Raw genomic sequence first — 22,522 nt, 5'->3', positions numbered from 1 at the left:
TCCTTGGTCATCATGCTGCCTTTTCAAGTGAAACGGACGGTGAGTGGTCTCTGGCGGAAGAGATCGGTCCGGCTGGTCAGGAAGCCCCATTCGGATCCAGGAGGGAACACGGTTCCTCCTTTTGGCCCACAACCAGCATTTGTGCCTTTCAGTCGATTTAAGTGGCTGCCCATCTTGCCAAGGAGACTCTGGGCGGCTAATTTTAAAACTGCAGAATCAATCAAATGAAGAGAAAAAGTGAAAAACGAGGGCACTAGTTGGGTGTATCTGCAGATGCAAAACATTCCTCTCTAAACCCCTTCCCCATAACGGGGGTGTCTGGCCCCCATGAGCAGCTACAAAATCCATCAGTTGAATCCTCTCTCTTGTTGCAGGACTTTTGTAAGGACATTGTCCACCATGGGGCCGCCCTCCTCCTGATGAGCTTCTCATACTGCGCCAATTACATCCGTATCGGTTTGGTTGTCATGATTATACACGAACCTCAAGATGTTTTCCTGCACGTACGTTAATGCTCAGGAACACTCCTCCTCTACCCCAAGAAGGAAGAACAGATTCTTCCCCTTCTCTTTTTGAAAAAAACTCTTTCATGTTCTTTGGAAAAAGGAAATAAATCAAGAAAGGAATTTACACCAGCCTTCTCCTTCTTGCAGGCCGTCGGAAGTGTTGGGACTGGCTAAATTATGGGTGCGGTAGTCCCATTTTAAGGGCTTGTTTGAAGGAAGAGAAATAATACGCCTAAGCAATTCAGAGATAGGAACGGCATGCAAAGCGATTCAAGCTGGAATTGTTTCATATTTCAGATGCCCAGTTTTCAGTCTGAAACAATGACTTTGCACTTGTTCTCCATTCAGCACCGGAGGTTTGGAACAGGTTTGAGCTGCTGGAGACTAAGACAGGCTTGTAAGCTAACCTATGGCCATGTTTCTCTTGGGCATTTACATATTCCCCAAACTACAATTCCCAGCATCCTTCGTGGGAGAGAGAAGATGGGCGCTGCAGTCTAAACATAGAGAAAATTGACCCCTGAATCCTGAAAGTCAAGTCCTTTCACAATAGGAACCTCAGCCGCTCAACAATTTCTGCTTCTTTCTTTCTCTTTTTCCCAAGTTCGCGAAGATGTTTAACTACCTGAAGTGGCAGAAGACTTGCAACACACTCTTTGTCACGTTCTCCGTAGCATTCCTGTTCACTCGCCTGGTGATTTTTCCTTACAAGTACGTTTTGGGAGTGCATGCAAAAAGGGCAGGGCTTTGATGGTACAGTTGCAGCGCCATCTTGACTTTTTTGACACCCCCACACACCTCGGGTCACCTCAGCTTGTCATTGCTATCTACAAGTAGCAGCTTTAACCTTCATGTAGCCCATCAAACCACCAGAAGTGGGAGGTGACATCAAGGCCAGGAAAACTCCTCAGGTTGCAGGAGTAGCAATGATAATTTTCGGGAAATAAAAGGTTGGTGGTTGAGGGAGGGATGGGGGGCTGAAGGATAAAACAGTTTTAATAGCAAAACAATGGCACTGGAGGTCCTCTTTTAGTGACTGCTCATTTAGTGACCATTCACAGTTACGACAGTGATGAAAAAGTAACTTTGTGACCTGCAAAGTTCATTAATGCAAAGAAAAGCTGAAGTCAGATCTTAAGCATAGGGGCGGTTTCACTTAGCGACTTCTTTGCTTAACAACCCAGTTGCTGGTCCTGATTGTGGTCACTAAAGGCAGAGCATCTATTCTCCTCCATTAAATTATTTCAACATCAATTTTGGTTGAAGCCATTCAGATCATCAGTTCTCATTTTTGAAGCCCTAATACATACCGCCCTGCCAGAATTCCTGACCCGATTGATTATCCCAGCCTTAAAAAGTGCTGAGCAGCATTACAAGCGTAACCCTTTTCCTCCTCCTTTTTGCAATCCCCCCAAGGATTCTCTACAACACGTGTTACTATTTCACGGAGCTCTTCCAGCCTTTTTTCGGCTACTACTTCTTCAATGCCCTTCTGATAGTCGTGCAGCTCCTTGATCTCTTCTGGTCCTGCCTGATCATTGGCATGGTTTATGGCTTCCTGATCCATGGCAAGGTAAGGGCAGAAATTGGGCACTTGGGGAGGGGGGAGACCAGAAATTGCTTTCCTTTTACCCTGCTGCACTTTCAGTTCCTCTCCGCTGTCGCGCTGGATGCCCGATTCTTTGGTTCTGCAGATCCTCGCTCTGCCCGGCCTCACGTGCCTCTCCTCCTTGTGACCTCTCATTTCTCCCAGTCTGAACTGTAGATTGTAAGCTCTGCGGGGCAGAGATTTGCTCTGCTCTGCTCTGCAAAATGCCCGCTGCCCAGATGCTGATCATGCAGTCAGTTAAGAGGGGGGATGGGAGAGGGAAATTCAGTGGGGGGTTCCTGTGCTGTCGATCATCCGTCCTGATGCTTGTGCAAGGCTGGTGATGCTTGTGCAAGGCTGGTGTTCAGTGTACCTGGGGCTGTCCAAGGATGGCACCTTTCAGCACGGATGGCCCTCCCGGCCAGGACAGGCATCTGTTTGGCTGCCCCATGAGCTTGGGAAGTCCCAGGTCAGCTCCCCCACCCCTCCCACCCCCGTTTGGGCCCTGAGGAAGCCACAGGAGGCTGGATACCCCTATCACTGTCCCTGCGAGATGTCTGAGGAGGCCACACGTGGCAGCACCCACCCACATGCGAGTGGTGTTGGAAAGGAGGCAACATTCTGCCAAACGTTTTCCACAACCTGCTTGACCTGCATTGCTGAATCAAATAATTTCTTCTTGTCTTCACAAGACATGGAATTGTGAACTAACCCAATTTTGCCATCAAAACACAATAAGAAATAAAGCTGACCACAAGTGACATTAATTCAGCTCCGCACACTGTGGGAATACAGCAATGAAGTTCATAACTGACCTGGCTTGGCATGTGGTGTGAAGAGAACCAATCCTAGCCAAACAAGATCGAAGGGAGACCATGGCTCTATCTGTCTCTTGCAGCTGGAAAAGGATGTGCGGAGTGACTCAGAGGGTAGCGAGGATGAGGACGAGGACCAGGAAGAGGCAGACCAGAAGGCAGAGAAGAAAAACAGCGCTATCAATCCCCAGTCCAACCCCCACCTGCCCTTCATCACCAAGAGAGCGCACTTGGAACTGAACAGGGGGCTCCCCCTCCAGCGGCCACACCAAAGCCAGATAGCCAAGCCAGCCAAGCCCCTGATCACTGCTCCTTCCTGCCCTTCCCTGTAATGCTATGTGGGAATGACCTTGGGACGGGGGGTGGTGGAGAGATGCTGCCTACTGAATGATCGGATAAGAGGGGGCATAGCCCACAGCTACATAAGAGGCTGAGAAAGAAAGGAACCTCCCTCACTTATCAGGCTGTAAATGAGACAGCAGGAGAACTGTATTTCTAGACTTGCAAAATTCTGTTAATGTAGCCTTACAATAAAGTAGAATTAGCTGATCTGGTCGTGGTTCCTGTCTGGTCTACCTGGGAAGGCTGACATTCCCTCTGCTTGCCTGAGCTCCTCCTAGGCCTGGAAGGGCATCACTCGAGCCCCCTGGCCGAAGCTGTGTGCTGCTTCAGTCACTCTTGCCTGATCTTCTGAAGGCCCCAAGAGCAGCAGCAAGAAGGAGCAAAGCCTGTCCAGATGATCGGCAAGATCATTGGAGCGGCCCTCTTGGGTGGCTCAAAAGCTGGCAAGACGCTGTAGATTCCTGGCTCAGAAACCTTGCGGGTGGGGAGAGCAAGGAAGATGTAGGTAGCCCAGCCCAAGACGGAGATAATGGTCACCTGAGTGATGGTGGAGTCTCCCGAGAGCCAGGGCCACGTGTTGGGCAGGGAAACAAAGGCAGGGAGAAGGTCTGCGTGGGGCGTTGGCATCTTGGATCGTAGGAGAAGGTCCAAAGCCCTTTGTGTTTGGGGGATGTGGGCAGCAGGAAAAGAAGGCAAGGGGAGAAGGTGGCGCCCCACACCCTAGAGGAAACGAAAGCTCAAGTTACTCCTTGGCTACATAGAGATCCCTACGGTTGTGGAGATAGTGCCGGAGCAAGGGAGACCACCGCTCCAGCCCTTGACCGGAATGTTCCTGGATGGGACGTTAAGTGTCTGGTCTGGTGAACAGGGTGTGAAACATGCCTTCTCCATGGACATGGGGGTCTGCCTGGAAAAAGGAGGGGTCTTCTTTCTGTGTGGGGGAAATGCTTACCTATGCTTACCATCCAACTGGACAGGAACCTGCACATTGGTCCATCTCGTGCCCCGGAGAGGGGTCATCCCAGAAGGAGAACCACTACCTGTTCCTCTCCTGGGACATGTACAAAAGAGGGTGCCCGCACTAATTCCTTTGCTGGTGGCACTCGGAATTGGAGCTGGGGTGGGAACCGGAGTAGGGGGAATACCCCACTCCACACTTAAGTTCCAGGAGCTGTCACAGGAGTTTCAAGAGAGCCTGGAGAAAATAGCTGATAGCCTGGTGGAGATCCAGGACCAGTTGGACTCTTTCGCAGCGGTGGTGCTGCAGAACAGGAGGGGGCTAGACCTACTGACAGCTGAAAAGGGGGGCTATGCCTGTTCTTGGGAGAGGAGTGTTGCTTCTATATGAATAAATCAGGCTTGGTTCGGGAAGCAGCCAGAGAGCTTCAAGAAAAGGCATCCCAAATAAGACAAAGGGTGACTGGCTCAGATCAGTGGTTCTCGTGGCTCCCAGGAACAGCATGGGTGAAACAAATGCTCTTCCTGCTGTTGTGTGGAATAGCGGGCCTGGTGTTCCTCCCTTGCGTGATTCCCCTGGTGAAGCAATTGGTGGCTAAGTCGATAAAGGGGATGGGGGTAGAAAAGGAACTGATAATATTTGAGGTAGGTGGACCTACGGGGAGTAAAACTCCCCTAGGTCCAAATGGGGAACGAAGGGTCAGAAGAAGGGGGTTAATCTCCCTCCCCCCGGTTCCTATGTGGAGCTAAGGCCATACCAACACCAGGTTGAAGAGAAATGAGCCTGACCACCCGCTGTTGGGGAAGCTGATAGGGGAGCGGGGGGAGATAACATGCTGGAACGCTTGCAAGAGGGCCCACGACCTGGAAAACAGGATGTGTGAAATTTAGATATAGGCTTAGAGCAGCTTGAGCCACGGGGAAAGAAGAATGTAGATAGTTACGACAGGGTGATGTCCGTTTAACCGTTTAACCGCAGCCTGCAGGGACACAACAGCCTTTAAAGTGACACGTAGACAAAAGCCCCAAATATGGATAACTGTAAATAAGGGCAAGGGTCTTCAGAGGAGAGTAGTGGGAGATGTAAACTTAAGATGGGACAAACGGAAGTTGTATTTGGCGTACCTGATAGGTTGTGAACCCCATAGTACCTGACCAATGAAGAGCTAGGGAGGGAATTTGGGAAGTATAAAGATTGTGACCAAATTGTATTCAGGGCTCCTGCTGCCTTACAGGCTGGAGTCCTTTTGTTCTGGTACCTTAATAAAAGCAACCCTTTATTCTGCCCCTCGTGTTTGGATGTCTTTTGGCTTCGGCACCAAGCTCAGACCCATTTTGTGGCGAAACACTTATGCACCTCGGCCACTTTCAGGCGTGGAAGGGTGCTGGTTGTCGCCTCAAGGCCGACTGCGGGCAGCCAGGTCGCTGGCGGGAGCGCCTCTCCCCGGCGGTCCCTGCCCATCCCGCTAGGTCTGGCCGGTGGCCTGCCCGGTGCCCTCGGCGTGGCCACGGGGCCTTGTGGGGCCTGGCGAGCGCGAGTTGACCATCGACTTTGCTTGTGGGGAGCTGGCAGGGAGCGTCATGCACCTCCCCCCTTCCCCCCTCTAAGACAGGCTTCCGCCATTTGCCCCCCCACGACAGCCCCGGTGAATCCCCCCGCCCCCCTCAGCTGGCCAGCGGAAGCGCCTGCCACTTTGCCGGCGGGAGGGGAGCCGAGGAAGCCGCCGTAATCAAAGCCAGTGAGCTGGTCGGTGAGGTGCAGCGTCCCTTAGTGTGGTCCGAGGGCCCCGGGGCCCCAGAGCCTTCCCAGCGGTCCGCGAAATCAAAATTATCCGCCAGATATTCAAGACACTCGCCAAACCTGAAAACCGTGTCCCTCTTCTCCTGTTTTTCATTTGTTAAGAAATAGAGGGTTTTGTCCTGAAAAAATTCTGGGAGTTGAAGTCCACACATTTTAAAGGACCTGAGGCTTTACTGAGGACAGATATCCGACGCTGAAATATGTATTTGAAGGATAACTGCAAAGGAAGACTCTGATGCGTACCCGGGAAACAAGATGGTCTCAGCCAGCTTCTCAAGCGCGCGTTTCGTGCAAAAGCGGCTTTGCTGCCCGGAATATACTGTACGGAAAACACCTGGACACGATTTTGGGAATTTTATTTCCGCAAAACCTCAACAGAGAAACAGACTCACCCGGTCCCGCAGACAAAAGGAGCAAGCTGGTCGCTTTCTGGGGCTTCCCAACCCTTTCTGAGGTACAAATCAGGATCTCCTGGTGGCCTCCCACCCAAGAATTAACCAGGCCACATCCTGCTTAGCTTTTTCAAAGCTAGCCAAGGGGGGCTAAGCGCCCCCATGGGTCCTGCACGAAAGGTAAAGACACAAACCTGAATGAGGTTTGCCTCTTAGGGCCTTTAGGAACACGGCTCTGCCGCTTTCTTTGGCCCCTCTTCGGATCCATTTTGCAATTGCCTTCTGGGATGCTCCTCCACTTCCCGGTCTAGCCTGAGATTCCCTTGCGCTCCCCCATCCAGCTGTTAATCGCAAAGAAGATTTAAAGCAGTGTTGCTCAAAGAATGCTGGGAGTTGAAGTCCACGCCTCTTAAAGTGGCCAAGCAGAACAACACTGGCGCAAAGGGAGGAAACCCTGGGTGGGCTCGGAAAGGGCTCCAGCGCGCCTGCTTGTGGCCGGCCCTGAGAATCTGCCAGGGAAGGGGCGGAGCGCTGTGGACAAGGGCAGGCTGGACTGGACCGGCAGGCGCAGAAAGTTCAGCAACCCACCCTTGCCAGGAATCAGCATCTCCTGCGGAAGGGACCTTCTGGACATTCGCAAGTCCCTCCAGACCTGGCTATGGGATCAGGCCTGGGGCTGCCAGGGGACCGGGGAGTTTTTGCGATGGCTCCCTTACTAACTTTGTCCCCTGCTGTGTTGTGTGTTTTTACAGTCTTTTATATCCAGTTGTTTTTATGTTTTCTTTTTTTTCATTGCTGTACGCCGCCCATAGTCACCGTGTGCGAGATGGGTGGCTATATAAATATGATAGATAGATAGATAGATAGATAGATAGATAGATAGATAGATAGATAGATAGATAGATAGATGGGGTGCCTCTGTGCAAGGACAGAGTGCATCCCGTGTGGCCCAAGGCAGACAAAGGGTGGACCCAGGGCGGATTCTGGCCGAGGCTGGCCAGAGCCTGTGGCCGCCCTGCGGAGCGTGGCCAAGGACTCGGGGCCCCTGTGAATCTGGGGTCTAGGATTTCTGCTCAAGGGCCCCCCTTCGACCCCCCGCCTATAAGAGCCTGGAGCTGAGGGAGCTCTGATTGGCAGGAACCCCAGCCACTCTTCGTGTTCACACAACACAATGAGCTAGACAGACGCGATTGACGATCCTGAGTTGTATGAACAGAGTCCTTTTCTTGTGCCAACCCACTTGAGAGAATCAGGCCTATGGATGTTTTCTGAACAAATCTCAGAACGACTGGCGCCTCAACTTACAGCTGCCCCACTTTACGTCTTCCAGATCAAGTGCTCCAAAGGATGGACTATTTACAGGCCCTTGTTACTATATGAAAATCCTCCTGCACATGCCCAGGGGCACCTTTCAGGACGTTACCATTCGCTGAATGCAGAGCTGACGGGGGAGCAGGTTTTGGGGTGAGCCACTGGCTGGTCCAAAGGGCAAGTTGTGTTTTCAGTGGTGCAGGCATTCTGCATATGCTCAGGAGCCTTGTGCAAAGCATCCCACCCAGGTGTGGGGAACAACTTCCAGGGTCGCGTCCTTCGATGAACCACAACCAGCAGCTCCTGCTTCTCAGTGAGGTTGTGGGAAAGGGCTCTGCATGTGCCCAGGGTCTTCTTGACACTTGCCAGGGACCCCTTGGGTGCTGCAAATAAAGCCCCAAAGGGGACTCCCTCCCTTAAACCCTAACGTGAAAATGAGACCCCACCACAGCCTGGCAAGACTTTTGATTGACCGATCGTGTGTCATCAAGTCATTTTAAACTCTTGGTGACCACCCAGAGAGATTACCTCCATGATGACCTGTCCCCACCCTGGTCTTTCAGGCCTTCTGAGGGTGCCCCCATCGCCCCTGTCATGGAGCCCACCCGCTGGCTGCTGGTCGTCCTCTTCGCCTCTTTCCTTCCGCCTCTCCCAGCACCAGAGCCTCCTCCAGAGAGCTGCTGGGCCTGCGCATCATGTGCCTGAAGTCGGACAGTTTGCACCTCATCGCTCGCACCCCATAATTCTGGGTTGATCTGTTTGATGATCCACCGCTGGTTTTCTCGGCTGTCCACGGTCTCCTCGGGCATCTTCCCCAACAGCAAAGTTCGAAAGCGTCCCTGCTCTTCCTCTCCTGCCTTTGGAGTCCAACTTTTGCTTCCTGAGGGGGTCACGGGGAATCCCGTGGCTTGCACAACTCTGGTCTTTGCAGGCACAGGCGCATCCGGCCATCTGGATCTCTTTTCCAAGGCCTGCACGGCTGCTCCGCCGAGGATTTCTCGACGGCTGGTTCCTTGATGTCGATGGTTCGTCCTAAAGGCAGAAATTCTCCACCGCTTCTATATCCTGGTTCCCTGTGCCCAGGCTGGTTGCTGCTCCTCTTGTCCTTCGCCTTCATATTTGATTTTAGTCCCATATTTTCACCGGGCTCCCTCATTTTTCGTACTAGGGCTGGCGGACCCTTTGTGTTTTCGGCTGTCGGGTTCTTGCCACCAGCACGGCACAGGTTGTCCTCCAGTTCCAAGGCCAGGCTCGCCTTCTTCCGACCCAGCTTCCCCCAATGCATCTTCCGCCCGGAGGCTGGGGAGATCCGGGGAGAGGGTGCAGCCTCGTCGCCCCCCTTTGCCAGCCCGGAGCCGTCTCTTTTGCCGTGTCCTGCCCGTTCTGGGGGTCCTGGCCTGGCAGCGGATTTTGCAGTGAGACCCGGAGACCTTCTGCGATTCCCATTTTCTAAGCACATTCCACGATGTGACACGATCAACATGATCCGAGGCTTTTCTGTGACCGATGAAGCACATTCTGTACTGACTCTTTTTGGCCCTGGAAAAGGCGAAAAGTTCTGCGGTGTGTGTGTGTGTGTGTGTGTGCGCGCGCGCATGCGGGTGCGCATTTTCTGCCAAGGGGGGTGACCTCAGGGCCCCACCCACTTGACTCACTGCAGGAGGGGGGGCCCCTGTCTTCTCTCGGGGAAATGGAATGGGGAGGCCTCTGCACACGCTCAGGAGCACTGTCTCCCTCAGGCGAGACAAAGCTCCCTCCAACACCTCTCCATTCTTACTTTTGCCTTTCACCCTCTGCATGCTCTCAGAGGCCACGGATGTCTGCACCCCGTTTTGCAGAATGCATCTCGCGGCCTGCGGGGTGCCTCGGCGCTTTGCCCACACTCAGAGGCAGACCTGGTTCGGCCCCGCCATAGCCCGCCCCTGCTGAGCTCCACCCGCCCAAGGCCACCCGCTCCCTCCCTGGCCACCGCCGGCCAACGAGCAGTCCGAGGAGAGGAGGCGGTGGCGGTGGCAGGTCTGGCGTTGCGACGGAGGGATGGAGAAGGCGGGCGGGTAGGCACTGCTTGGGCACCCCGGAGAGCATCAGTCCGGGCCCCCTGGAGCGGCCGGTCCCTTTTCCTCCTGGGGGCCCGGACTGGGGACGTGTTTTGGAGACAGACTTTGCTCTCTGGCTGAGTGTTGAGTTGCAGCCTGGAAGGTCACAAGGTCACAGGGGGCGCCCTGGAAGGTCAGTCTTGCCCCCACCGGCTCTGCCCCAGGGGCAGCCTGATGTGCCCCGGGGGCCCAGATGGGGCCCCGGGCTGCGTTCAACCGTCGTGCCCCTCTTTTGGAGACAGAGTTTGCTCTCTGGCTGAGCGTTGAGTTGCAGCCTGAAATGAAGCAGGCGGCTGGTTGGAAGTGGCTGAGCTGGCCCGGCGTGGGTGTCAGTGGGAGTGGAGGAGGAAGCTGCCGTGGCCTGCAGCACCCGAGGGGGGGACGCCGAGGCGGGACAGCTTGGCGTCCGGCTGGGCGGGAGGCTCCTGAGGTCAGCATGCGGCATTGGGCAAGGAACACCCAGGAAGCGCAGCCTTGCCCACCCCCGGCTCTCCCCCGGCTGCTTTCAGCCGTTCTGCCTCTCTTGACGCTGTGGAAGCGGCGGTTGCCACTTCCAAAGGGGTGAGTTGTGCTTCTGGTTGTTGTGGGTCTTCTGGGAGGGACTGTGAGTGTTGTAGGATAGCAGGGGGCAATTGCGTGGCGTCACGATCCTTTGGGGCATTTGATATCCAAGACATTTCCCTGGATGGGGGCCAAAGTGCACCGACGTCCAATTTTCTGACTCTGGAATCTCCCCCGTCTTAATACGCCTTCCCCAACTGGATGACCTCCAGGGGCCAAAGAAAGCTGCAGAGCCGTGTTCATAAAGGCCCTAAGAGGCAAACTTCATTCAAGTTTGTGTCTTTACCTTTCGTGCAGGACCTGTGGGGGCACTTAGCCACCCTTGGCTAGCTTTGAAAAGCTAAGCAGGATCTGACCTGGTTAATTCTAGGGTGGGAGACCACCAGGAGATCCTGAGTTGTAAGTTAGAAAGGGCGGGGACGTCCCAGAAAATGGCAGTGTTATTGCCAAGCAAATTCAGCAGTGATCCTCTTTGAGATACTAGGAGCCACCTTTGCCTTTGAGGCCCATTCCCGTTCACTCTTTTTTAAATGTTTGTGCTAAACGTTGCGTCTGTTTCAGCCACACCCTTCCAAACCTGGGGGTTTTTCCTTGCGTAATGCATTCCTGGACGTTATTTTCACGAAAGCGTGCATGTTTATGCAGACCTTCCCTTGACATTTCTGTGTACGGGGCTTTGGCCAAAGTGCAGAACGGTGTGACTTTGGAAGGAGACCCGAGTTTTAATGCATGTACGGCTTGGGATGCAGGCTTGTGTTTTCCTGCAAAGGGAAGCGGTTCCCCCCCACGCCCCCATCTCTACGTATAAATAGGGTCCTGCTCTGGGAAAGCAACACAGGCGTCAAGGGGGCAACAGCGGGGATGGAAGAGAGGTTTTCCCCGGCACGTTTCTCGCCCTCCCCAGCAGCTTAGCCAGATCCCTCCCCACACCTCCTCCATCCCGAGGCCCCGGTGAGCAGGACTGGGAAATGCGCCCTGCTTCCGATGCAGCGGCGCATGATTCTTCTCCCGGAGGCCAAGGGCCGGCGGGTTGGGGCTCTGCCTGGATAGGCATGTGACGACGAGTGGGGCGTTGCCAGCTGGCTCCCCTCTTGCTCCAGGGAGAATAAATCACCCAGAAGATGCCAGGTCTGCATCTAGGTCTTCTGTTTGGGCTGTGGGTGGGCATGCCAGGAGAGGGAGGGAGAGAGTACGCCTGAGCATGGGCAGAGTGCTTTCCTGTTTACCCAGCTAGCTTGAGCCAACCAGCGGTGTTTTTCCCCAGTCCCACCTGGAGCAAGTGGCAGGATCTGAACCCATGTCCCTCGGCCTTTCCCTTCCTTTATGGCCTCACCTTGTATAAATGGATGAAAAACAGCTCCCTGCGAACAGAGGGATTACTCTTTGCACAGCGCTCTCCTCCAGGACGCTCACAACAGTGCGGTCCTGAGAAGAATGTCCTCCTCTCTACGTTGTAATCACAACAACTCTTTCAGGTAGGCTCTGGGAGAGACGCACTGGCCAGGTGACCAGCAGTTTTCGTAGCAACTGTAGGGAAGCGCCTGCCACTGCCCTTTCTGTTGCGATCTCTTTTCTTTTTGCCTTCCTGGCCTTCCTTGCAGCCTTGGGAATTCCTGGTGGTCTCCCCTCCAAGTCTGAACCAAGGCGACTCTGCTTAGCTTCTGAGATCAGCAGAGTCGGGGAAGGAGTGGTTGGCGTTAGTTATGGTGGATGAGGGCATACCCTTCTCTCCTGGGGGACTGCAGCCAATAGCAAGTAGCCCTAGCCCTAGCCCTAACTGAAAAGAAGAAACAGTCAGAAGGAAATACTTGGCAAACCCCTGACGGGGAGGTTCTGATTCCGAGTTCCTGGGCCAGGGCTGGACTAGGTGGCCTTCGGGTCTTCCTCCACCCGAGGTTCTTTGACTCTTGAAGGCGACTTGTCTGGCAAACAAAGGAATGTTCATTAGTCTAATATTTAAGCAGCGGCAAAGATAAATACGCACAAACTGCTGAGCACTGCAAAATTGAGCTGGCTGGGATGCAGAAGTCTGAGCAGAGCAGGTGCGGCATTCCGGCAGTTTCCCTCTTTCTTGCACGATTATATCTTCCCTGGCAATATGAAATGCTGATAAACTTCCAGGTGCCAGTACGGAAGAAGGAGAAATTGGGAAACGATGGCGGGAGGAAAGAAACGGCACAGTTCTTTCAGTCTTTGTGGAAGAGACCACATCCTGTGACCCTTTGGGTTCTGCCAAATAATGTGCCATGTTTGCTGATGTTCAGGATAATGGTAGATTTTACTAGCGCCTCCTATAATTAGAGGATGCAGATCAAAAACGCTGAGAACTGCATGTGCGGGTAGACCATTTTCTCTTGAGAACAAAGAGTGCAAGTTATTTTTTAATCAGATTGTATCGGAGTTGAATAGAGTAACATTTGAACGTAACTCCCGTGACATGCTTAGACAAGTCAGGCAGACTCAGTGCCTGCATTTGCACAATAATGCTAAGCGTCAGTTACTTTTTTAATCAAAAGCACGAGATGCCATCTGGCCCATGTACGGATTCATTTCATACACCATGGATTCGTAGGGTTGGGAGGAACCCTGGAGCCCCCAGAGTCACAGACTCCTCGGGCGGGAAGGGACCTGGCCCAGCTTCATAACGCCATTAGCCCTTTGACCAGCCAGGCCCTGGGCGGCATGCCTCGGCCACAGCTCTTCCGAGGTCCTCTTCACCTGTGCTATTGCCAGGCCAGCCGGCTCTTCACCCTATTTCACTGATGGACTCTGGGTTTATTTCTGTGAAATCTTGTTCTGTTATGTCCAGCTTATTTCTCTAACCCAGCCTTTCTCCACCTTTTGACCCAGGGGAGCCCTTGAAGTATTTTTTCAGGCCTCGAGGAACCCCTGCACATTCAGGCTCAAATATAGGCCAGAAGTTACAAATGTGTTATATTTGTTTCATGCGTAGGCCTGTATATGGGCATTAACAGTGTTCTTAAACTAAAAGAACGGAACTCACCTCTTTAATGCGAAACCTGTGCTTGTTTCTTGCTGTGCAATACTCAGTTCTGGGCTAAACCTGAGATAGGCGCACACACATTTCATCTTCAGCTGAAGTAACACGATTTCTGTCTTTGCTTTCGACGCTTGTTAAATAAGAAAAAGCTTGCTCGCGCATGGAAGAAGTGGAAAACTGCAGCAAAGTGTTCAGTGCCTTCCTATGAATGGCAGGATACCCTTCTTCCCCCAAAATCCAGAACTCGTCCATTTGCAGGTCAGGGAATCTCAACTTGAGTGTACACTTGGGCAGCAGCTCACAAAGTTCTTCCTCTTCCTTCAAAGCGAAGTTCTCAGGCTGAGCAGAAGATGCAGAGAAAGGATCCCTCACCCAGTCATACGATGGGGTCGAAAGGGAAGGGAAGTACCGATCAGTTTGGTCCTGTAGTACTTCCAGGTGGTTTTCAATTAGATTCGAGGCTTTCTGGTATCCTTCCGGACTCTCGAGCCCAAGCAGCAGTGGAAACATTTCGATATTTCCTTTTGCAACCTTTTCCCAAACATTCCGTTTTCTTTTAAATCCAAGAATCTTGCCCCTTGAAGTCAAAGGCCGTCCAGAAATGTGTTCAGCTGGTTCATGTGATGAAAGATGTCTACTAAGTATGCTAGTTTCTGCAACCGTTCTCCATCTTCAAGGCGCTCAACAAAACGTAGAATCCTATTTTCTTGAAAATACTCTTGCAATTCTGCCTTCAGCTCAGACACCTGTTGAGAACTCTTCCTCTGCTGAACCACTGTAGTTCTGCGTGTAACAGGAGACTTATGGGCTCTTTGTCCAGGTTTTCACAGTTTTTTAAAACATTCTGAAGTGAATTGGTCTTTGCTTAATAAAGTTAACTATTTTTGTAGCATCATCCAGAACTTTTTTCGTTTCATCTCCAAGAACTTTTGACACCAGCACCTCTCTATGAACAAAGCAGAGTGTTGTGACAACATCAGGATTTTCTTTTCTTACAAGAGAAATGGAGCCTCTCATGGAACCAACCATTTTAAGTTAAAGAAGGCAGGAAGTCCTAGGGATCTGATTGGCTGCCCACTTTTGGGAAGCTAGGCAGGTCCTTGTCCGTGTAGAAGCGAATATGTGTAGCTCGGGGTTGAACTGCGGAGTCCTCGCGGTTCTCTGAGCTTGGTAGTTTTCTTGCAGACGTTTCGTTGCCCGGCCAGGTAACACCTTCAGTGCTAGGATGGAGTGGGGTTTGCTCTCTGTTTATAAAGTGGGGCACGCACTGTCAGCGTTGGTGTGCGTGTGGGTGTGCGTGTGCGCTGTTTCCTTTTATTTTTTCCCTCTGGTAGTTCCTTGATTAGGGTACTGTTTGCTGCTGGATTGTGTGTCTGGTGATAATCTTGGTGTTAATCTCTGCTTATCTGGGCATGACTGCTGGCGAGGAGGTGTTCGGGTCTTGCTCTTTCCTTTGTATTGTCTCTTTTTAATAGTCTGTAGATGTTATTTATCTCTATGCGCCTGTTGATGGCTGACTTGTCTGAATGCCAAGCCTCCAGGAATTCCCTCACATTTTTGGATTTGGCTTGGTCTAAGATGCTGGTGGTTTCCCAGCTGAAACGATGGTTGAGTCTGTCCGTGTGTGGTGACATGAGGGAGTTTTCATCGTGTCTTCTGACTGCCAGTTGGGGCTCGTGGATGCGCTCTGCCAGCCTTCTGCCTGTCGGCCCTACGTAGTCTTTGTTACAGTCCTTGCACCGTAGGTTGTAGATGGCTCCTGTTTTTCCTTCTTGGGCTACTGGGTCTTTTGGTTTGCTTCAGATGTTTGGGAGGGCCGTCGTTGGTTTGTGTGCTGCGGAGATGCCGTGTGGTTGTAATAGTCTGTTGGTGGTTTCTGAGACGTTTCTGATGTATGGCAGTGTGATCCTTTTCGTAGCTTGTGTTGGTTGTGCTGTAGTGGGTTGAGGGTCAGGCACTTTCTGACAAAGTCGCGTGGGTATCCATCTTGTTGGAAGATGTTGTATAGGTGGTCTGTTTCTTTTTCTGCTGCTCTGGGTTGCTGCGGCGCGTTGGTGCTTCTGGGAGTTGTAGTCCAACACAGCTGAGGGCACCAGGTTGCAGAAAGCTGAGTTTGATCATTTTGGAACCTTTTGGGCAGAGCACGTGGCTAATCTGGGAGCAAGGGTGGGGGTCCACCTGGCATCCCAGCTCCAGGAGGTCTCCCGATGCTCCGATTCATGCTACCCTTTCCTGACACGGACAGCCACACCCGGCCAGCTCAGCCACTTCCAAGCAGTCGCCCCTCCAAGAAGCGCAGAGTCACGGCACCTGCCCTGTGGAACCTCAGCCCTGAGAGATTCAGGCACCCACACACAGACACACGCACACACACCCTGTTGGCCTCTTAAAACTGGCTGCTGCAACAGGCTTTTGGTTCACCCGGGACATCAATGAGCTTGTCTAGTTGTTTGATTGATTGACTGATGGTTGCTTTGCAGATTGGGAGTGTTTTTTTCGACTCTGCACCTTGGTTACGTGGATTATTATTTGACTGTTTTATTGTACTGTAGTTTGCCTTCTGTACATCGCCCAGAGTCATGGTTGAGAAGGGCGGCTGTATGGATTGTTTAAATAAATAAATAAATAAATAAAACAAGCAGAAACACATACTGGGAGTTACTTGGCCGCTCTCCGCTTATGTGACGACTCTCTGCTGCCTAAGCACTGTATTCCAAAACTTAGAGCTTCAAGCCTCCAAAGCCAGCTTAGCCAGGTCAGGCGAAGCCCTCGCTGATTCATTCTTACAACATGCTAAGCGGTTAATGTTCATGCTTGTTACTTTTTAGTGGCTGAGTGTGCTATTTGAACCCAGAAAATGGGTTAAGCCTGGTTAACCAGGCTTCAGATATTGCAGTACACAAATGAATCCAACCTTTGTGTTCACGCATTTATCCCACTGGGCTTGGCTGAAAACCCCCAAGACGTATCCACACAATACTTTTAACATAGGGTGAACTGTGCGTAGCGTTTGGAAGCACAAGTGTGCCAGCTGAGCACCCTTTTGGGTCTGGGCTACCCAGAAAACAGGTTAGGAGAGCAGTTCACCTTCACTCCCTGCAGGGCGCTTGATATGGATTTGAATGCAAAGCGTTTCTGTAAAATAACTCAGAATAAAAACGACAGCAGTTCGAGGACCCCAAATGGGCAAATTGCAGGGTAAAAACAAAGCAAAAATGGAAGGACTAAAACATTTGAGCAACGAAAAGCAGAATTTAGCACCAGAAAGGGGTCTGGGGAGCAGACGTGTCCAGAGGGGGAGGGGAGATAGAAAGTCCAGGGGGTGTAGTGGCCATCTTGACTTTTTTGACACCCCTCCCATGGACAGGCCTGCTAAAGAGGCTGCCACTGGGCTGCCAAACTGCAAGGGTCCTTAGCAGACACCCATTTTGGGTGGGGGTGGAGGGATGTCCTAAGAGTGCTCGTTTCTCAGCCCAGAGAAACTGACAAGGTCTTTGCAGGTCGTCCTCGTTTAGCCACTACCTCGTTAAGCAACCCTTGGCAGTTATGAAGGTAAAGGAACGGTAACTTTGCCACCCATCCTCGCCTTGGTGACCTTCGCAGGTCTGTAAAGCAAAGGAAACCTGAAGAAAGATTGTAAGCACAGTTGTGGTTTCCCTTAGCGACAGCTTCGCCTAACGACTGAATGCGAGTCCTGACTGTGGTTGCTCAAGGAGGACGACCTGTACCCAACTTCCCCATTTCACCTGCGGGCAAGAAAAGCAATCAAACTGGAGAAGGGGAAGGGGAAGGGAAGGTGCCAAGGGTTTCACTAACTTTGTCAGCCTCACCCCCTCTGGAGTGGAGGGCTGGTTAAAGCTTCCATCGTATTTCTGAGAAAAGTTAACAGCATCAGGGACCTTGGCAAGCTCTCCTTTCACCTGCATTCAGATGCTAGTAAATCAGGTTTCCTCGCACGCAAGGCTTGTCAGGTCCATGGAGGAAAAGAGAGGAAACTAAGTGAGAAGAAATGGCTGGGGAGACGGAGAAAGGGCTACCAAGATGGGGAAGGGTCTGGGAACCAAGCCCCGCGAGGAGCAGGTGAAAGATCTGGGTGTGCTTAACCTGCAGAAGAGGTGAGGGAGGGAAGGCATGAGCGCGGTCTTCACATATCCGAAGGGTGGTCTTCCAGAGAGGGAGAAGATTTCTCCTCTGTTGCTCCAGAGGGCAGGAGCAGAACTGAGTGGCTGAAGATGCAAGGAGGGGTTTCAGGCTGGACGTCAGGCGAGATTGCGTCAGATGGGGGAACCAGCACAGGCTGGGTTTGATCAAAACCAGCACTTTCAACTAGCGACCAGTGCAGGGGACCCAGTGCTGGTGTTCTGGGTTCCCAACTTTGGGGACTGGTTAACACACTGGTGCTGCGTTCTGGACCGGCTGTAGCTTCCAGGTTGCCTTCAAAGGCAGCCTCGTGCAGAACGCCTTGCGAGCGCCCAGCCGAGTAGTAATGGGTGGTTAGCCTTGCTAGGTAGACCGGACAGGAAACACGGCCAGATGAGCTAATTCTACTTTCTTGTAAGGCTACATTGACAGAGTCTTGCAAGTCTGAGATTCCATCGCTCCCCTGTCCCCTTTCCAGCACAAGAAGCTAGGGAGGGTCCCTTCTGAGTCCTTGCCCTGTCCATGTTCCTGCTGCAGGCTAAGCTGCCTCTTATCTGGCCATTCCTTTGGCCGTCTCTTCGCCCTGTCTCCCGAGGTCATCCCCACACACCATTGCATCAGGGCCTGAGTTACTACACCCAGGTTCCTGCACCTGGGAAGGCCACAGCTCCCACCTTCCGTTATCAGATTTTCCAGTTTGGCTTTTCTTCTGCGCAGGCTTGAGGTCTGAATTCTGCTGGGGCTGCACTTCGTGTGCCAGCATTTCTCTCTGACGCCAGAGAGCCTGCCGGATGATCAAGGGAGGGTGAGCCCGCTTGCTCCTTTCCAGGCACCTATCTGCTGTCCTTGCGATTTTGAACTTTGGCCTTTAATAACCACATTAGCTTTAAAAGCACAGAAGCAGCCTAGCCCAGGGTTTTCATTGAACTGATTTATTTATGCTCCAAAAGGAGCAGGGAAAACAGCCCTGCTGTAACCCTATCGAACAACCCACCAGATTTCAGAGAATCGCTACTCTCAAGGCCTAAAGGGCAGGATCAGGTCTCGGGTCTCCCCACGGAAGCCGCTACAAGCCATAAGTCCTTTCTCCTCTCCACCTGGAACGTAGCCTCCCACGTTCCTGCGCTGGGTGGATAGCTGGTTTCTGCAGTCCAGGGGTGCCACAGAGAATGCCTTGCCCCCCATTTCCAAAAGGCTTTGGGGAGGCTGCCTGCAGAAAAGGACCATATTTTTACGTCAGTTGGTAACCTCCCTTTTCTAGCAAGGTGCAGGTGAGGCTGCTCTGATAGCTGAAAGGGCAAAGGGTCTGCCAGCTCCAGTAATGAAACTCATCATCAGCCAAGAGGCTCTCAGTTTTTCATCTCTTCAGCTCCACCAAGGCAGAAACAAAAAGTCTGTTTTTTCTATCTCCTTATACAGAGAGATACTTTACAGGTATTATTCTATTATAGTTACCAATTGCAGTAAATGTTAACATTAAAAAAAGCAGCGATGCTATGATAATATTGGTCTAAGTGTAAAATAATGAATAGAAGCTCACTGGGGCTAAAGCGGCATTTGCCATTGCAGCAGCGGTCTTTCTCTAGCAACAAAACCCCCAAGCCCTAATATCCTAATAATCGATTGACTGACTGACTGATTGACTGATTGATTGATTGATTGATTGATTATGTGCCATCAAGTCATTTTCAACTCCTATCAACTACATGGATAGATTTTCTCCAGGTCAATCTCCCCCTAACCTGGTCTTTCAACATTGCCCCCATTGCCCCTGTAATGGAGTCCCTCCCCCTGGCTGCCCGTCCTCCTCTTCTTCTCTTTCCTTCCACCTTTCCCAGCATCAGCGCCTTCTCCAGAGAGCTGGGTCTCTGCATCATGTCCAAAGTAGGATAATCTGAGCCTGGTCATTGGTGCCTTGAGGGAGAACTCTGGGCCGATTTGTTTGATGATCCATTGGTTGCATTTTTTGGCTGTCCACGGTATTCTCAGGGTCTTCTCCAACACCAAAGTTCAAAAGTGTCAGTGCTCTTGCTATCCTGCTTCAGAGTCCAGATATGCTAATAACGCAAGACTATTTTATTTCATTTTGGCCAGAAGCCTAAACTTTTCAGAGGCTGCTCTGATCCTCTGCTGAGATGCTGAACTGCTTTTCCTCACGGCACGTTATTGGAGGCTGACAGCTCTGTCCCCTTCTGTTGCTTTCTTTTCATGATCTCTTTTCCGTTTGAGAAGGGGAGTTGCATCGCCTCCAGGTGACTTCTCTCTTTCATCCGTGCTCCCCGTTCCGCTGGTCAAGAAACTCTGCATTAAGCAATGGGAAAAAAAGTTACCTTTGGTATGGGAGAAGCTGTGAGAGAATGACCAGCACCAACTTTGTATCCCAACTCTGTCTCTTGGGAAGCTCCAGATGTGGTGGATTTGCAGCTGGCTGGGGGATTCTGGGAGTTGTAGTCCAGCGCAGCTGAGGGCACCAGGTTGCAGAAAGCGGAGTTTGATCATTTTGGAACCTTTTGGGCAGAGCACGTGGCTAATCTGGGAGCAAGCATCCTGTGTGATAGGATAATAATTTGTTTTTAAAGAAAGTAACGGGTCCTGATGCTGGAGAAGATTGCTGGTGGCCCATCATTGCTTGGTCATTTGCAGGGCTGTAGACTTTGCCTCTCCCATCCGGTGCTAGTGGCCAACCAGCCAGGGGTTTGGCAGAGCCCTCAGGGGCACCTGAGGTGTTTTACTTTTCCAACGGTGCCTCGGTGTCAGGCCCAGCCCAAGAACAACGGTGAAACACTCCAGTTGAGTAAAGCTCCTTTATTTCCTTATACCATATAGACAGAACCTTGCCGGACTAAGTCTATGCTACTGCAAATAGTGGATATACCCTGGGAGATGCCATGGAGTGGCTACCCTGAACCTCTTCTGCTTCCCACGCTCCATCTCCGGACTGTGTTGTCTTCTGTCTCCTTGCCCTTCCTGGAATGCAGCCCTCCTTCCGACTGCAAGACACCACACTTGGCGACTTAGATCTACTGAGAATTTGGGCTGGTGTTGAACTGGGGGACGAGCGCAGCCCCCGCTTCTCCCTGGAGGACCCGTGATTGGTGCTGGACCTCTGTTTGGCCAATTCCCCACGTGGCGATTGGGAAGAGGCATCTGGCCGGTTGGGGCCTCCGGGGCAGGCGTGTGCATAGGCGGAAGGATGCGCTGCCACTTCGGCTTGATGGCAGAGGCCTGTGGCAAACGGCACGCTCGTGTTTCAGCCGCCAGGCGGCTGGCCGTCGCCAGGGCCTCTGCGTCGACCGCGGTCCCTCGCTGAGCTTCGGGTGGCCGCCATGTCTCGTTTTGCGGAGAGAGACAGGTGGTGGTGGGGCCGAGCCGGGACCTGCACCCGCGCCTCTCCTTGCCTTTCCTGCGGAAGGAAAAAGGGGAAGGAGCATTTCCGAGCGCAAGCAGAGCAGCTGCGCTGGGTGCTGAAGGCGCGTCAGCCGGGCCGGCGTGTTGCGCTGGGGCTCGGAGCCAGACGGGCTGGGAGCATCAGCCCTTTCGCGGCAGGGAGCCTTTTCTTCCAATGCTAGCGCTCCTCCTTTTGTCTAAAGATATTTTTATGGTTAGGATAACGAAACACAGAGGGAAAAACAGGTCAACACTGGATAGCAATGGTGGCATAACGCAACAGAAACAACTACGAAGCATAGTTAAGAGAGAAGTAAAAGCACGACAGGAAACCTTTGTGAGGCAGGTTCTTCCTGTTCCCTTCTGTTTATTTTCCCCAACACTGAGCAGACTTAGCTATTTGCACTTGACATTAAACATCAAAGATTGTGGCTGGTTGATTGATTATGTGCCAGAAGCCATTGTTGACTCTTAGCAACCACATAAATAGGCTTCAGTAGAAAAGAACACATGTAGCTCAGGGTTGAACTGTGGAGTCCTTGGGGTTCTCTGAGCTTGGTGGTTTGATTGCAGACGTTTTGTTACCCAGCTAGGTCACATCATCAGTGCTAGAAGGGAGTCTTGTTTGCTCCCTGTTTCTATACAGTCGCTTGCCCTGCCCGGGTGGGGGGGGGAGTTGTGTTTTCCTTGGCAGTTCCTAGATTGGGGTATTCTTTCCTGCTTGACTGATTGTCTGGTGTTGATCCCTGCTTATCTGGGTGGTGATTGCTGGCAAGGAGGTGTTCTGGTCTTTTCGTTTCCTTTTTAGCTTTTTATTGTCTCTATTGAACGACGTGTAAATGTTCTTTATCTCTGTGTGCCCGTTGATGGCTGATTTGTCTGAATGCTAAGTTTCCAGGAATTCCCTCCCAATTCTGGATTTGGCTTGGTCTAAGATGCTGGCGGTTTCCCAGCTGAAACGATGGTTGAGTCTGTCCGTGTGTGGTGACATGAGGGAGTTTTCATCGTGTCTTCTGACTGCCAGTTGGGGCTCGTGGATGCGCTCTGCCAGCCTTCTGCCTGTCGGCCCTACGTAGTCTTTGTTACAGTCCTTGCACCGTAGGTTGTAGATGGCTCCTCTTTTTCCTTCTTGGGCTACTGGGTCTTTTGGTTTGCTTCAGATGTTTGGGAGGGCCGTCGTTGGTTTGTGTGCTGCGGAGATGCCGTGTGGTTGTAATAGTCTGTCGGTGGTTTCTGAGACGTTTCTGATGTATGGCAGTGTGATCCTTTTCGTAGCTTGTGTTGGTTGTGCTGTAGTGGGTTGAGGGTCAGGCACTTTCTGACAAAGTCGCGTGGGTATCCATCTTGTTGGAAGATGTTGTATAGGTGGTCTGTTTCTTTTTCTGCTGCTCTGGGTTGCTGCGGCGCGTTGGTGCTCGTCTGAATAACGTTGCTACCCAGCTGTTCTTGTGGGAGGTTGGTTGTTACTCTGGTAATGGAGCGCTTGGTTAGTGTGGGTTGTTTTTCGATAGACCTGGGTTTCTAATTTGCTGTCGTTTCCCCTGCTGATGAGGATATCCAGGAAGGGTAGTGTGTTGTTGTTTTCTTCTTCCTTTGTGAATTTTATTCCTCTGAAGATGCTATTG

The 22,522-nt window shown here is 51.9% G+C and overlaps 1 protein-coding gene across 1 annotated transcript; it reads left to right on the top strand.

The window, feature by feature from the left end:
* Positions 1 to 379: 379 nt before the first annotated feature.
* Positions 380 to 3,715, top strand: LOC148214530 (ceramide synthase 4-like). Its single transcript, XM_088151042.1, has 4 exons — positions 380 to 503; positions 1,111 to 1,217; positions 1,923 to 2,079; positions 2,993 to 3,715. Exons 1-4 carry the CDS (start codon positions 420 to 422, stop codon positions 3,239 to 3,241), a joined length of 597 nt encoding a protein of 198 aa, XP_088007168.1. The 5' UTR covers positions 380 to 419; the 3' UTR covers positions 3,242 to 3,715.
* The last annotated feature ends 18,807 nt before the right edge of the window (positions 3,716 to 22,522 follow it).

Source organism: Python bivittatus, unplaced genomic scaffold, assembly GCF_059951505.1.
Source record: "Python bivittatus isolate LINGU-HERP-01145 unplaced genomic scaffold, Pbiv_v1 ctg000630_np1212, whole genome shotgun sequence".
Taxonomy (NCBI): Eukaryota; Metazoa; Chordata; class Lepidosauria; order Squamata; family Pythonidae; genus Python; species Python bivittatus.
The sequence above is the reverse complement of the archived record's forward strand: the minus strand, read 5'-3'. Positions and strand labels throughout refer to the sequence as shown.